The 15,664-nt window shown below is 45.2% G+C and overlaps 1 protein-coding gene across 1 annotated transcript; it reads right to left on the bottom strand.

Annotated features, from left to right (window-relative positions):
* Nucleotides 1–4,127: 4,127 nt before the first annotated feature.
* Nucleotides 4,128–14,712, bottom strand: LOC130476929 (uncharacterized). Its single transcript, XM_056848941.1, has 5 exons — nucleotides 14,551–14,712; nucleotides 8,475–8,651; nucleotides 6,720–6,819; nucleotides 6,292–6,422; nucleotides 4,128–4,406 (listed from the first exon to the last, which is right to left on the bottom strand). Exons 1-5 carry the CDS (start codon nucleotides 14,710–14,712, stop codon nucleotides 4,128–4,130), a joined length of 849 nt encoding a protein of 282 aa, XP_056704919.1.
* Nucleotides 14,713–15,664: the final 952 nt, after the last annotated feature.

Raw genomic sequence — 15,664 nt, 5'->3', positions numbered from 1 at the left:
ACCAACTTTTCACATTCAATTAATCTATCTTTGGTTATAAATTCAGTTCATGGTGATCCTGGAATCAAAAAACACTTTCTATCACATTAGGACTAATTTTGCTTGAACATATATAGACCATCTCTCCGGAATGTTCCACTTATTACCAACAGTGTTTTCTGATTCCAGGATCACCGTGAACTGAATTTATAAGCAAAGATAGGTTAATTGAATGTGAAAAGTTGGTAACTTGTGTACACATTGATGTTGATGTTGTAATTACAGTAGTGAATGTATTTGTAATTATTAGTGGCTGTGTACTGAGTATTATTTCCTTTAGGATTGCAAACCACCAGGTACTAGCTAGAGATCTCCCACTATTACAACTGATCTCCAGCCGACAGTGATCAGTTCCCCTGGAGAAAATGGCCGCTTTGGCAATTGGACTCTATGGCATTGAAGTCCCTCCCCTCCCCAAACCCCGCCCCAAAAACCTCCAGGTATTTCCCAACCTGGAGCTGGCAACCCTAGGAGGGACCCAAAGCGCCTAGAAGGGGCTCTTTTCTTGGAAGTACCGAGCCCTGTGGCGTAGAGTGGTAATTTAACGCATAGTTAAATGGTGGAACTCCCTGCCCCAGGATGTGGTGATGGCTGCCAACCTGGAAGGCTTGAAGAGGGGAGTGGGCATGTTCATGGAGGAGAGGGCTATTCACAGCTACTAGTCAAAATGGATACTAGTCATGATTCATACCTGTCCTCTCCAGGATCAGAGGAGCAGACCTATTATATTAGGTGCTGTGGAACGCAGGCAGGATAATTAGGGTTGCCAACCTCCAGGTGGTTTGGAAATCACAGATGCGAAAGTAGTGTAGTGCCAAATGGAACACACAGGTCCTTTAAAAGGGAGAGGAAAAACATAGCAGTATGTACCCAGAGGAACTGCATTCCTTAGGTCATTAAAAAAATAAAGCTTACTTCATAAACAAAAGAGACACTTCACATGCCCTGAGGCACTTTCCCCCTGGGATTGTTGCTTTCAGCACAGGGAAGAAAATAGGCCCTCTTGACTACTTGAAGTTGGAATCTTCTGATTCAAGCACTGGAAAACATAGGCCTGGTAAAGAATATGAATGTAACAAAACTTAACGTAGAATCAGGCAGAACTTAAAAACAAGATTGTAGCCCTTAATAGCTTTTATTAGGACCACCTTAACGGCACACAACCATGTGCTTGGTTCGGAGTTCCCCAGAACTCTTCATCAGGTCATGTGTAACTTTTGACATACTGTCTTGTTCAAACAAGTTCATTGCACACACAAGGTAGCCACAAATGCACGTTTAGCATATTCAAGAGCTGTCACTTGTGTGATTGGGGAGGGGCTGTGGCTCAGTGGTAGAGCAGCTGCTTGGCATGCAGAAGGTCCCAGGTTCAATCCCTGGCGTTTCCAGTTAAAGGGACTAGGCAAGGAGGTGATATGAAAGACCTCCGTCTGAGACCCTGGAGAGCCACTGCCAGTCTGAGTAGACAATACTGACTCTGATGGACCATGGGTCAGATTCAGTGTAAGGCAGCTTCATGTGTTCATGTGTGTTGGTAGCATGCAGGCATATTGACTTTGCATGGGCTGGAAATGCTGAGCCTGTGCAAAGTTAAACAGATAAGATCTTCACTCCCACTAGTGTCAAGTTTAAATTAAGCCTGAGATTTTCTGAACTCAAGATATCAAAGACTGAACCTGGGTCATACTATCATTATCATTATATTCAATTTATACCCCACCCTTTTCCAGCAAGGCTGGGCTCAGGGTGGCTTACAGCATAGTCAATAATAATTATCCAAATATAAAATTTATAAGACATAATTCTGAAACCATCGTACTTATCCAATCATCCCAACTTTGCTCCATGACGTACGTGACACTAGCAGGGGACACTGTATAATTTCTCCTCACCCCCAGCTTTTCTTCACACGTCATAACAGTTTCCAAGCCTACGTCTAAGCCAACAGCCCTCCTCTAGAGAAAGGGAACATGGAGTTCATGGGACAAAGGTGGCCAAAGAAAACAATTTCGCCCTCCCTCTCAAATTCCCTCACCTGGTAGACGAGGAGAACCTGCCAAGACAGACACCAAGTTCAGAGGCAGATATGAGGCAGAAGTCTCCCATGCTATAGTACAATGTGTGTACATGCATGTGTGATTTCATCCCCTCAGCTAAGTTTAGGCGAATATCTCAAATCTGTCGTTGGAAAGAGAATGTCTCCTGAGCTACATGCACCCATACCCACACATGACAAAATGAGTTCACCAATAATATTAGGATTCATTACCTCTCAACAATTACCAGATCAAACTGAATCTTTATCTCGCTATCATGGGTGTATGTGCAGTAATCTCCCTAGCCCACTGCAACAAAATCTTATGGCATCATAAAAGGTACTAGATTTATTGTGACATAAGCTTTCATAGACTAGATGGCACTCCTGTCAGGCGCCACAGCCCCCCCACCCAACTCCCTCAAGTTTTTAATATGCCATAAGAATTCATTTTTGTTTTGCCTGTCGAGCACGGCTTTCCCTCTGGCATTGGTTGTCATGTAACAGTTACTGGAGAAGAAAAAAAAATGACTTCTATTCTCAAAGGCTATAGTATACACACACGTCATATCTGACTCATTTTACCAGACGCTGTAGAGGCAGACGGCTCAATTACTTTCATCCTCGGGCTACCTGCTGACTTTCCCGAACAAACATACACTGCGCCCAGCCTGTCCCCTGATGAAATTAGGGATGGTTCTAGACTATCCATGGATGGGACAGGATTAAATGAGGCCGCACTCCCTTCTAGAGATGGTTTTATTAGATGGGGGAAATGCAGCAAGTTTAAGGTGGTGAATAAATAATTAAAATGCTTTTTTTGGGGGGGGGGTCAGGTACCAGCCTGCCTGCAGGTAGTTCTCAGGTCCAGGTGGAGATACCAGTAAGAGCACACCATCCCATTAATTTAATTGGTAAATTAAATAGTCCAATAAATCCAGAGGAGGCGGCAAAGGTTCAGAAAGCATATGCATTTTGGAAACATATTTTACAACCGTGACTACAATTTGCATGGACGGCAATCGACAAATAAAACAAAGGTCACATTTCTTTAATGGCTGCTCGTTCCCTTTTCCTTCATGGTATCAAGAGAACATTTAGACAAGCAGGTTATTTGACAAAGCTTATACTAAACTTTGAAAAACGTTCACATTTTAATGGTTTGAGAATGCAGACCCGGTAATGCTCCTGAAAGAGGAGGCAAGCAGATTTTGGAAGAAATGAGATAAAAGGTCTTCTCGCTCATCTTTTCTAGCATCCAATTCACAAACACACTGAGAAAAAAGTTGTTAAAGGATCTGCAGCATCTGATTGGCAGTCGGCCAACCAGATTTTTATGCCCCCAAATGCCCCCCCACCACCACTCCAGTGCGGGTTTTCCCTTCCACCTATGCCGGCGCGCAGTCATGCCAGCTCCTAAGGAGCTCCCCCCCTTCAGGAATGGGCTGAATGTGTCTGTTTTCATTAAGTGCATACTTCCAACATTTAAAAATGGAGAGACACAAAGTTCCCCACCCCAACTGAGACTATCACTGGCTATATCAAGGAAAGAGGGGACTCTACCCAGTGTGCTATGTAGAAGCTAGAGGGACATGAGGCTAGTGCCACCACTACTGAAATAAAAAGGCAGAAATGTTCTTTGGGAGAAAGAAGTAACTAGAAAGATTCTCCAAAGGCTCCTGTTCAGATCTGCAAGCCACTTCTGTTTTTCCACTGTGAAAAAACAGGTATGTGCATCAGAAACTGCTGTGTACATTATCAGCTTCCCAGATGAAAAAGAGATGCTGAAGTCACCATCCCTACATTACAAAGCACACACATCAGGATCCAAAGAAGCTGAGCAGAAAACAACTGATCTTGCCATGTCTTTCAATGACCTCATTTCAAGAATGTCTGACTGGAAGATGCCCTAGAGGTTTTGTGCCAACAAGAAGAAACGTCTCATTTCTGTACCGCCTGCCACTCTGATCACTGCAGGCAATAGTTAGAAAAAGGTTTTTCTGTGTCAGGGGCTCAATGCTTTTGCAGAGGCTGAGAGAACTAGCAAGCTTCGTTAAGAGGACGGGATCTCTGCTTTTTCTCTTGGTATCCTTCCCATGGTGTAGAATTCCTGGTTGGGGCGCAGATCCAGGAAGTGAGCCATGCGGTTAGACATGGCAAAGAAGGCTGAAATAGCGGCAATGTCCCAAGCGTCTTCCCGGTCAAACCCATGCGCCTTCAGCTTCTGAAAGTGCTCTTCGGTGATGTTCTCCGCACGGCAGACAGCAAGCGCGAACTCTAGCATAGCCAGGTCTCGAGCACTTAGGTCAGCCAGTTTCCAGTTCACTGTGACCTAAGGGAAAAGCAAAGCTATGAGAAATTACGAATTCTGAGCCCCTAGAACATGAAACAATACTCAGGTTCAGTTGTGGCCAGGCAGATCAACCCGGACCAGGCATCAAATAAAAGCAGAATCTTAATCAATGACACGTGAATGATTTTGAACTCAAAGCAGAATGCTTTGCAGTTAAATTGTGGAACTCCCTGCCCCAGGATGTGGTGATGGCTGCCAACTTGGAAGGCTTTAAAAGGGGAGTGGACATGTTCATGGAGGAGAGGGCTATCCATGGCTATTAGTCAAAATGGATGTTAGTCATGATGCATACCTATTCTCCCCAGGATCAGAGGAGCATGCCTATTCCTAGAGGCACCTGGTTGGCCCGTGTCAACAGACTGCTGGACTTGATGGGCCTTGGTCTGATCCAGCATGGCCTTTCTTGTGTTCTTACCGTAATTATATTATATATAATATTAGGTGCTGTGGAACACAGTCAGGATAATGCTGCTGCAGTCATCTTGTCTGTGGGGCTTTCTAGAGGCCCCTGGATGGCTACTGTGTGAACAGACTGCTGGACTTGTTCTTATGGTCTTCTGGATGGCTCAGATGCAGAGGACGACAGAACTCCTGCATCTTTAATAGCATTTTTGGAATGTACAGCCTCTCAACCTTATAGCACAATGCAGATGAGGTGAAACTTCCGAAATGCTCTTTTTTATACAATCCTAAGCCTAAGAACATAAGAAAGGCCATGCTGGATCAGACCAAGGTCAATCAAGTCCAGCAGTCAGTTCACACAGAGGCCAACCAGGTGCCTCTAGGAAGCCCACAAACAAGTCAACTGCAGCAGCATTATCCTGCCTGTGACCCACAGCACCTAATAGGCACTTATACACAGAATCAACATAATTTTTAGCGAAGTTTTAGCAATCTTTCCATGTTCGATTCATAACTGCTGTGTGCATTCTGCAAAACTAGTTTATATATCAAAACCATTGCTACTCAAAGCCATAACTAATTTCCCTTCAAACATAGAAAAATCAGGCTTGTGTTTGGAAAGCAGAATCAGAATCAGATAACCTTTATTGGCATAATATTGATGGTCACAAGGTCTGAGATAACCAGGTAGTACGTATCTAGATTTTAGATTTTATTTTAAAGTCTGAATCTTAACCTTAGATTTTATTTTAAAGTTTGAATCTTAACCTTAACAGCTTCTGCCAAAAACTCCGCCACCTTCACCATAGCATCAGTTGAAATGTCGTTCAGCAAGAATTGACATGTGGTTGTTCTGTAAGAGGCCATCTGTTTGCTGATTAAGGGAAATATAATTTTTTTACGGGGTTTGTCATGTAAACGACAATCTAAGATAATGTGTTGTAAGGAGTCTGGCTGGCACGTTCCCCATGGACTTACCCTCTTGATGAAGGGAGTCTTAGTAAATCTCCCGTATAAAACCTTAGAGGGAACGAAATTGAGTCGTGCTAGGATAAATGCTCTCCACTGAAGAGGCTCCTCAAGTGTACTAAAATATTGCTGCATCTTTCCGGGCAATACTGACAAACCCATTTTAAGCGGGGAACATATTGGCAGAGTGAGCGGGCATATTTTCTGATATTCATGATCTAGGAGTCGTTTGATTATATAAAAAGCTGCCTTTTCCTCTAGCATTAATAACTCATCCAAGTTAATTCCTATTTGATTAAGTCTGGCTAAAATTGCCCAAGTTTGGCAAGCACATCCTAAACATCTATGTGCCGACGGCTTCCTTAGTGAGACAAACATCCCATTAGAGTGAGGGGCCAAAGAGGCCAGCCTTAAATGGGTTTGCTGCATGAAACCACCACCAACCTCTCGGAAAAGCACAGGAGTCAGAGAGGGGAACAGGGCAGGCACTGACCTGATCTGCTAAAGTTGGCTTCTTAGAGTATATCCGATGCAACGCGCCATGTGCAATCACGCAGTAGGGACACCTGTTAACGATACTCGTGGCGACGATAATGAGCTCTTTGTCAGCCTTACTCAGGTTTCCTGCGGATGAAAGTAACGTAAGTCTAGTTCATGTTTCAGATGGCAGAGAAGTTCTAGATGCAGGAAGTAACCATGGGGGGGATATACCTGGGTACATCTGGGGATGCAATCTTTAAGAGCGGTGGCTGGGGGAAGCATCAGGCAATCTGCTATATTGGGGGGAATGCAGAAAAAAAGGAACTCGGTGGGGGGAACCAGCTTGGGCTTGTTATCCCTGACCTAATAATGGTTTACGATAGTCACAGCAGGACAGAAGCTTCAGTCTGGTTACAATCTGAGCAGGGCTGTAGTTCTTACCTGTCTCCTTGTTGATAATGGCATTGTAGTAAGCAAAGAATGCTCTAAATTCCGTCGGTCGATGAGACATTGCCTTAAACACATTGGGCAAAAACCCAGTCTGTTGAAAGAGGGGGGAAATGCAGACACCTTAAAATACACAATTTTATGCACTGGGATACCACATAGAGACACTGCATCTCTCCTTCCAAATCACCCTATCAATGAAATCTAGCATGTACACTTTGCTCCAAATGAGTGGGACCCTCAGATGGCCAATGTGGTGCTCTATGTGGTTTCATGGGTCAGAACAACGTAAGTAGGATCAATCAAAACAAAAGGGTTGAGCTAAACAACGCTGCCCTGACTTGGATGGCCCAGGCTAGCCTGATCGTGTCAGATCTCAGAAGCTAAGCAGGGTCAGCCCTGGTTAGTATTTGGATGGGAGACCATCAAGGAAGACCAGGGTTGCTGTGCAGAGGAAGGCACTGGCAAACCTGTTAGTCTCTTGCCATGAAAACCCCAAAAAGGGGTCGCCATAAGTCGGCTGCGACTTGACGGCACTTTACACACAAACAACGCTAAAATAACAAATATGTTTTAATATGGTGCAGAGTATAATTAAAAACGCCTTTACGCTTGTTGATGTATACACATCCTTAGAAGCCTGAAATTGTATGCAAGGAGTGAGATGTGAGCCATGTTCAAACATAAATGGAATAAGCATTTTTACAAGAAGCCACATAAAACAAAAGGGCTTTTATATATTTTTTCACCTTGTATTATGAGATTGAATATGTTAGGATGTGTACTATATTACCATTTTATGTATGACCACTGAGGAAGACCTATGTGAGGCCAAAACGTGTCGGGTCCTATTTGGTCACTGTATGGTTATACAACAACTGTGTATGTGTTATATGTATTTATCTATTGGGAATATTCTCAATTCTATCTTAGCTAATATATCAGGCCACTCGGAAGCCCTGAAAACCTATCATCTTCTCAATGATTTATCACCCGAAATAACTGGGAAAGTAGCTATTTTCTTAAGCTTAATAATCAAAAACAGATTGGATAAGGTCTAATGATTGATGGCTTTTTAATATGTTTTTGTTTCCTCTGACCGTTTATTATCTGTATGGATTATCTGCTGTATTACATCATATGCCAATAAAGGTAATTGTATTGTATTGGGAATAGTTAGCCTACATTATAGGCCCTGTGTTTTTAATTACACTGTGCACCATATTAAAACTTATATATTTGCTGTTATTTTAGCGTTGTTTAGCTCAACCCTTTTGTTTTGATTCAACTTTTAGGTTGAGTTTACCCCCCCCTTTTTTTGGTTGAACAACGCAAGTGGGAGTCACAGGCTTGAATGTCCCTTGATGAGACAGACAGCAGCCCAAGACACAGAGACCATCTTGGGAAAAGCTTTTATAAAGCCATTCAACTGTCACTCGCCTAGAGCGAGTAGACACTTCAGCTAGCCAAGCAGCTAAAGGCCCCCGCGCATGCCACAGCTCTGCAGCCATTGTGCGCACTGCCTTCTACATCCCCCACTGCCACTACAGCTATTTCTGGCTGAAGGTATGTAGTGTAGGTCTCGACTGTAACTTCATGTAGGAAGATCTTATCACACAGCCTACCAATTCTGGACAATCAGGTTGAGCCGGGGTTTTTTTTTAATGAACGGTTAAAAGCCAAGGTTGGAAATTCCCTTTGAAGGGACTGGGATTGTTCACCCCACCCCGACGCACACAACGTTCTTACCTTGACTTCCACTTCCTCCATGAGCTCCACTATGTCATAGGGCAAATCTTTCTTGTTCGGTATTGGATATCGTCCGACGGGCTTGTCAGGGTTCCCGCTCTCTGTGCTGTAGGCATGGGTCAAGGCTACCATTTGGGGTCTCCCCCCAAAGCTCCCCGACACTCTGAGAGGCAGAAGCTAAAACAGAAGAGGGACAGAATACCTTCTGCATGGCAAGGTATAGCACTTTTGCATACTCGGCATCATCTGCATCACCAACTTGTCACATGGCTTACTGCAGTTTATGGCTCAAGTGTAGAATCAAAAAAGGAAGAAAAATAGGGCTTCGCCAAGCAATGTGCCAGCAAACCAAAAAAAGGGGGAAAGATGCCAGGTGACAGCTTTATTGTCAAGCCAAGCCCCACCGCTGTTTACCTTACAGCCATGCTTTAACTAAAACATGTCACAAAGTGGTTTGGAGAGGTGGAATCTGATCTGGAGAACTGGGTTTGATTCCCCACTCCTCCACACGAAGCCAGCTGGGGGACCTTGGGCAAGTTACAGCTCTCTTAGAGCTCTCTCAGCCCCACCTACCTCACAGGGTGCCTGTTGTGGGGAGGGGAAGGGAAGGTGATTGTAAGCCGGTTTGAGTCTCCCTTAAGTGGTAGAGAAAGTCGGCATATAAAAACCAACTCTTCTTCTAAGTTATACTTTAGGCACCTGGCAAAAACCCAACCTTTTTACCTAGACTTTGAACTGAAGGTCATCCCAGCATGGTGCAGTGGTGAAGAGTGGCCAACTCTAATCTGGCGAACCGGGTTGGTTTCTCCACTCCTACACGAGAAGCCTGCTGGGTGACCTTGGGTTGGTCACAGTTCTCTCTGAGCTCTCTCAGCCCCACCTACCTCACAAGGTGTCTGTTGTGGGGAGGGGAAGGTGATTGTAAGCCACTTCGAGACTCCTTTTGGTAGAGAAAATCGGGGTATAAAAACCAACTCTTCTTCTTCCTAGCTGTTTTTACATTCTGCCCTTCTATGTGTTATTTTATTCTGAGATTGTACCATTGCTGCTTTACAATCCTTGTTGGTTTATTACTAGTTTTATTGATGGTGGGTTTTATATTTTGCATTGTTGCTATGATTCTGTTACTGAGTTGTCATTAATTTTGTTAGCCACCACAAGCAGCTCTCTGTAGAGATGACCTGTGCTTTTTTTTAAGGGCCGATTGAAGACTCTTCGGCTATCTGACAACGCCAGCACTTCCTGGACTTTTGGGAATGTTCAGTTTCCTTATCACCTTTTAACCTGGGTCCCAGCTGGCTGCTCTCAGCTTCGCGGCACAACTGCTCAAGATTATGGCCCTCTCCTCTATTTGTAGAGGAATGTGGAGTTTGGCTCACAACAGCAGGAGGAACAGGTAGGTGGCTGCTGAACTCCTGTTATAGGAAAAATTGTACCCGCTACAACATCTTCCTGCCTTACAGATTTCTTTTGAAAGAAGGCCCAGGAGGGGGGGGGGAAGGAAAGACAGATGTATCATTACTACAGGCCAACCTGAATGTCCCTTTTGTTTTATGATTACAGGTTGAGTATCCTTTATCCTGACTGCTTGGGACCAAAAGTGGTCCGTATTTCGGATCTTTCCATATATTGGAATGTTTTGGATTTTTTGCATATACACAATGAGGTATCTTCGGAATGTTACCCAAACTCATTGATGTTTTATATACACTTTTATACACATAGCCTTTATGTAATTTTAAACAATATTTTAAATAATTTTATGTACACTGAACCATCAGAAAGCAAAGGTGTAACTCTCTCACCAGAATACCTGTATCAGCTGTTAAAGAGCCACAACAAACAAACAACGGCAGACTTTGGATGCTTTCACACATGCCGAATAATGCACTTTCAATGCACTTTCACAGTTGTTTGCAACTGGATTTTGCTGTTTCACACAGTCAAATCCAGCTGCAAAGCAAACTGAAAGTGGATTGAAAGTGCATTATTCGGCATATGTGAAAGCGCGCTTTCAGACTCCACCTACGATGCAGTGTACAGCGTATTTTATTTTTTTAGGTGAAACATTGAAAGCAGGCAGCATGGATCTGCCTGCATCCTGGCTCGAAGGGTCCAGTTTTCGGACCAGTCTGGAGGTGGGATATCCGGATAAGGGGTACTCTACCTGAATCAAAAACACATTTCTATCATAGGCTTTTAATAGCCCCAATGATCCTCTGCTTTGATATTTTCTAGAAACAAGCATCTGTTGCACTCAGAGACAGTTAATACACACAAGGGGATGGACTCAAGCGTTGATCTACTTGTTTCCAACAAGAATTGCAGCTTTAAAAAAAAGCAGCACAGAACCAGAAGGAAAAATCCTATATCAATGGTTTACGAAAGGGCTAAAAACAAGCTGCTGCTATGTTCACATGTGTTGCCGCAGACCTACTGAGCAAAGGCAGTAAAACGGGTGGGGAACGTCAGGCCCAGGGCCGATTAAGGCCCGCGAAATCATTTGGTCTGGCCCTTCATGGGTCCTGGCAGATCTCTAGCTCAGAAGGATCTAAGACTGGTGATCCCCCTCCCCCGGAAAGGAATAGCCTCTATTCAAGGCAGATGTGAGTTTGTTTTGCCGAGAAAAGGAACCTTTCTCCCCCCCCCCTTGCAGAAGAGTCATTAGCTATGGAGCCGCTAGGACCGCCCAAGAAACTATGTTAACCCTTTCCCACCTGGGCTGTGGAGAAACATTTTTCCTCTGTACTACAAGAGGGCTGGGGGTGGAAGTGGTGACAATGGAGGAGTTAAAGGGGGCAGGGCCAGAATGCGTGGGGGCAAGTTCTTAGCCAGTGTGTCCTCATTTCACCCCTGCAGGCGGAGGTAGCAGGAGCCGGATGTAGAATCCATCCCCAACCATACAGAGCAGGAGCAACTCCGGCGTGCGGCTGGATGGCTATGCCTGGCTGGTGCAACAGACCATCCTGTGCCACTAGGTGGGCAAGTACGCCACTGGTTGGATGCCTGCCTACTTGCACGCGCCGGGGGGGGTGTCATCTGGGGCAGCTGCCTGCTTGGGGCTTGATTGGCTAATTTTTAAGTTGATAATTGTGTATGGCCAGCGAATGATGTTATAAATATCCAAATGGCCCTTGGCGGAAAAGAAGTCCCAGCAATGAACTGATGTTTGCGAAGCAAGATTTACTGGGCCACCTTAAACAAAGCAACACCCTTCTAAGCCCTTCAACTTCAGTCTACTTAGGAGGGTGTAACTCTATTTAGGATTGCGCAGTGAGGTCAGGGAGTGCAGAACTTTCCATCCTGTTGCAAGCCTTTAGGCTAGGAGGGACAAAGGAGGAGGTGGTAGAGGAAAGTGATGTCAAGATGCAGCAGACTTGTGGTGACTCTGTAAGGTTTTCGCGGCCAGAGATAAACAGATGTGGTTTGCCATTTCCTGCCTCTGCACAGCAACCCAGGACTTCCTTGGTGGTCTCCCATCCAAGTACTAACCAGGACAGAGAGAGAATAAAAAACAGGCAAGCAACACCAATTACAGCCTGCAATGAAAATCTCTGCAGAGACCAAGCAGTTCAGTGTTAGACCAAACTGTTAGTCAAGGTCAACTTCAGCATCCATGACCAGATTTTCAGACAGTTGTTAAAAGCAGCTATGGAAGAAGGGTAATTTGGATTCCCTCCTCCTTTCTCCCCACCTCGCCAAGAGAAACCACACCAAAAGGAGAGAGCTGCCCACCCACCTCCGCTCTTATACTTTTAACAGCAGCTCGACACACAAAAGCTGCAACTCAAGGAACGCTTGACTTACTTCCAAGTAACGCCATTGCAAGAGATGAAGCAATTGGAAAAGAGGCACCCTACCATATCCACATTTAAAGCAAGAGTACAACGAAGCTGAATAATTATTTTGTGCAGTTTATTTCAGAAAGTGTGCTGGACTCCCTCTCCAAAACAGAGAAGGGCATTAAGGGCAGCAACAGGTATAAATGCTTTGAAGAGCCCCTTCTAACCTCACTCTTCAAAACTCATTCTTCAATCCTATCAGCTGAGCATACAGAACCACATGAGTACCTGCGGATTGGGGAAATGAGCCAACATTGTCATAGAACAAGAAGAGTTGGTTTTTACATGCCAACTTTCTCTACCATTTAATGAAGACTCAAACCAGCTTACAATCATCTTCCCTTCCCCTCCCCACAACAAATACCCTGTGAGGTAGGTGGGGCTGAGAGAGCTCTAAGAGAACTGTGACAAGCCCAAGGTCCCCCAACTGGCTTTGTGTGTAGGAGTGGGGAAACAAATCCAGTTCACCAGATCAGAGTCCACCGCTCCAAACCACTGCTCTTAACCATTACACCACGTTGGGTTATAGCCATTACCTGTAAGGTAATATTTAATTTCTAATAATGTATTTAACAAGGGTAAGGTTTGGCCTTTCAAAAGATGACCCTTAATGTTTTGATTTAATCTTTAATTTAAGGTAGTCTTCACTATACATATTATGCCGGGGTATTTTTCACATTGTTCTCTAGTTTTGTAATCCGATTTTTTTATTGTACACAACCTAATGTTTCTATGCACTGTTCTCCAATCTTGCAATTCCTGCTTTGTGCTCTGTATTATAGTGTGTGTTTGTGCAAAATCTTACTGCCTCACTTTTAGTTGTAATCAAGAAAGGCAGGTCATATACAAAGTAAATAAAATGGAAACAAACAATGATGTAAGCACCTGGAATTGCATGCTTTTTCTTTCTACCCCTTTTTTGCTCCTTCTGCATTGAGCACGTCTTATCGTAGGTGTTACCTGAACCGTAAATCGTCTCGAAGGCAGTGAAAGGAAACTGGGAGATCCATGCATCAAACAAAATAATCTGGGCACTTCGGATTTCAAACTGAAGCCATCCAGCCAAGGAAGAAGGCAGGAGCAGCTTTGGCTAGAAGGGCCAATATTGTGTTAAACCGGACGGGTGGGAGACTGCAATGTTAGGGTTGCCAGGCCCCCCTTTGCTACTGGCAGGAGGCTTTTTGGGTGGAGCCTGAGGAGGGGGGGTTGCGGAGGGGAGGGACTTCAATGCCATAGAGTCCAATGGCCAAGCGGCCATTTTTTCCAGGGGAACTGATCTCTATCGGCTGGAGATCAGTTGTAATAGCAGGAGATCTCCAGCTACTACCTGGAGATTGGCAACCCTATGCAATGTAAAGCTGTTGCTGGGAGGGAAGGGTGCTTCGAGCTCCGCCTGCTGCAGGATCGTCTCTCTTCCTCAAACTCTGCTCCCCTCGCTCCTGCGCACGGCCCAAGGGTGACCCGGAGCTCTAGCCATTAGACTCCACTGCCCTTCAGCATTTAGGGGGCGTGGGTAAGCAAGGGCTTCCATGGGAATAAGGTGCCACCTCACCTTAGCGGGACACGTTATTTGGATGGAATTAAGGCGTGCCAGGCACTGGAGGCGGTCCCCAGGAGAAACACCCCCTCCCTATCTGCCACAGCACATGGCCACCCCAGCGTCAGCTGGCCCGATGGCAAGTGGGCCCCTTTAAACATTAGACAATATGTTAAAAACAGTGGCCTTTTAGATAATTCACAGTGGGTAGCTGTGTTAGTCTGTCTGCAGTAGTAGAAAAGGGCCAGAGTCCAGTAGCACCTTAAAGACTAATGTTTGCCATATCACTAACAAAAATATTGACCTTTTAGTAGCTTGAAAATATAATAGATTTATTTAAAAGCATGCATTTAAAATAAAAAAAACAATTTAAAAATTCAAGTATAACAATCTGCGTTTACATGGAGTATCTACTGTATACTGCCAATGATATGTACAATATATGCACACTGCAATTACTAAAAAAAAATTTAATTCTTTTTTTTCCACTTATTTTTTTTTTTTTGAAAATTTTATTCCTTATAAAAATTAAACGCTAGCCTTATAGTTGTCTCCTGGCGGCCCATATTTTTAGACCCCCCCCCCAGTCCGCCACTGGGCCGCCCCACCGCGGAACCACCCCGACCTTGCAACCGGAGCAGCAGGCGAGGCCGTCGGCAAGCGCTGCCTTCGTCCCGACCACGCGGCGGCTACTCACCGGCGCGCGGCCCGGCCGGCGGAACGGCCGGAGACTGCAAAGGAGACGGTGCAGCATGGCTGGCCTCCGAGCGCGCGGCTGCGAAAGCGAGCGCGGCGACGCCTTTGCAGCTCCGGGGCGACGGAAGGCGCGCGCGCATGCCCGGGCCGAGCCCGCCCCCATTCCGACGCTGCAAAAAAAGCCTCCCCGCCCCACCCCGCCCCACCCCGCCCCAGGCTGGAAAAGCTCATTGGAGGGAGAAGCCGCCAATGGAAGGGGGCTGGGGAAGGGCGCGACCAATGGCGTGGCGGAACCCGCGCGCGTGTTGGAGGAAGTTCAAGGGGGCGGATTGCAAAACCGAGATGTTTAATACTGTCCCAGACCGACAATGCAAAACTTTTACATAGTCACAACAGTCGTTCTATACATCAATAAATATATAATCAAACATTCGTAGGGGGACGGTTAAAAACGTAAGCATAACTAGAACACAGTTAAAACTCATTCGTTGGGTTCGACCCATGCTCGCCTAGCCTCCCTAACTCCAAATCCAAATTTGGCCATTGTAAAAGTTAGCGCGGTGTCTTTAACCGAGAGCAAGTAAGAAAGGCGAGTCGCTCTCGTGCTCCCTGAGAGGCCAGCTATTACAAGGGAAATGTCTTCTCTTATTGTAATGCCTGAAATCATTCTATACTATGGGAAATGTATGCTTTTTGTGTTCAGTCTGCCTACTTGCTTTTATGGAAATGCTAGGCCTAAAGTAGAAGAGCTGGTTTGAAACACTGTGCCTTCATGTGCACGCGCATGAAGCTGTAATTAGGCAGTATACTGATAAATAGTGGTGGATCTCCCCCAAAAGGGTTATGATCCTGGGGCAAGTGGGTTGCAAGAGAAGAACTGCAACTCTGGGAAGCTAGTTCCAGAGGGCAGCCATGTTGGTCTGCAATAGAACAGCTACTTTTTGGTTTTGGCAAGAACTTGGCGCCTTCCAATTCATCACCGTCCACTTTATTGACCCTGCCAGGCTGTTAAAAAATGACGCTAGCTTCTAAATAAATATCGCCAAAAAGGTGCTGACCTGCCCAGCACGCTTAGAAACACACAGACAACACCAGCGGTTTACTGGTGTGTGAGT

The sequence above is a fragment of the Euleptes europaea genome, chromosome 4, assembly GCF_029931775.1.
Source record: "Euleptes europaea isolate rEulEur1 chromosome 4, rEulEur1.hap1, whole genome shotgun sequence".
Lineage (NCBI taxonomy): Eukaryota > Metazoa > Chordata > Lepidosauria > Squamata > Sphaerodactylidae > Euleptes > Euleptes europaea.
This window is presented reverse-complemented; position numbering and strand designations above follow the sequence as displayed.

Coding starts and splice junctions, on each gene's coding strand:
- LOC130476929 (XM_056848941.1), bottom strand. CDS start 14,712: ATGGGGGCGGGCTCGGCCCGGGCATGCGCGCGCGCCTTCCGTCGCCCC. Junction 8,652..14,550: donor GCCGGCCGGGCCGCGCGCCG/GTGAGTAGCCGC, acceptor CTTCTGTTTTAG/CTTCTGCCTCTCAGAGTGTC. Junction 4,407..6,291: donor AGCCAACTTTAGCAGATCAG/GTCAGTGCCTGC, acceptor CTTTTCCCTTAG/GTCACAGTGAACTGGAAACT.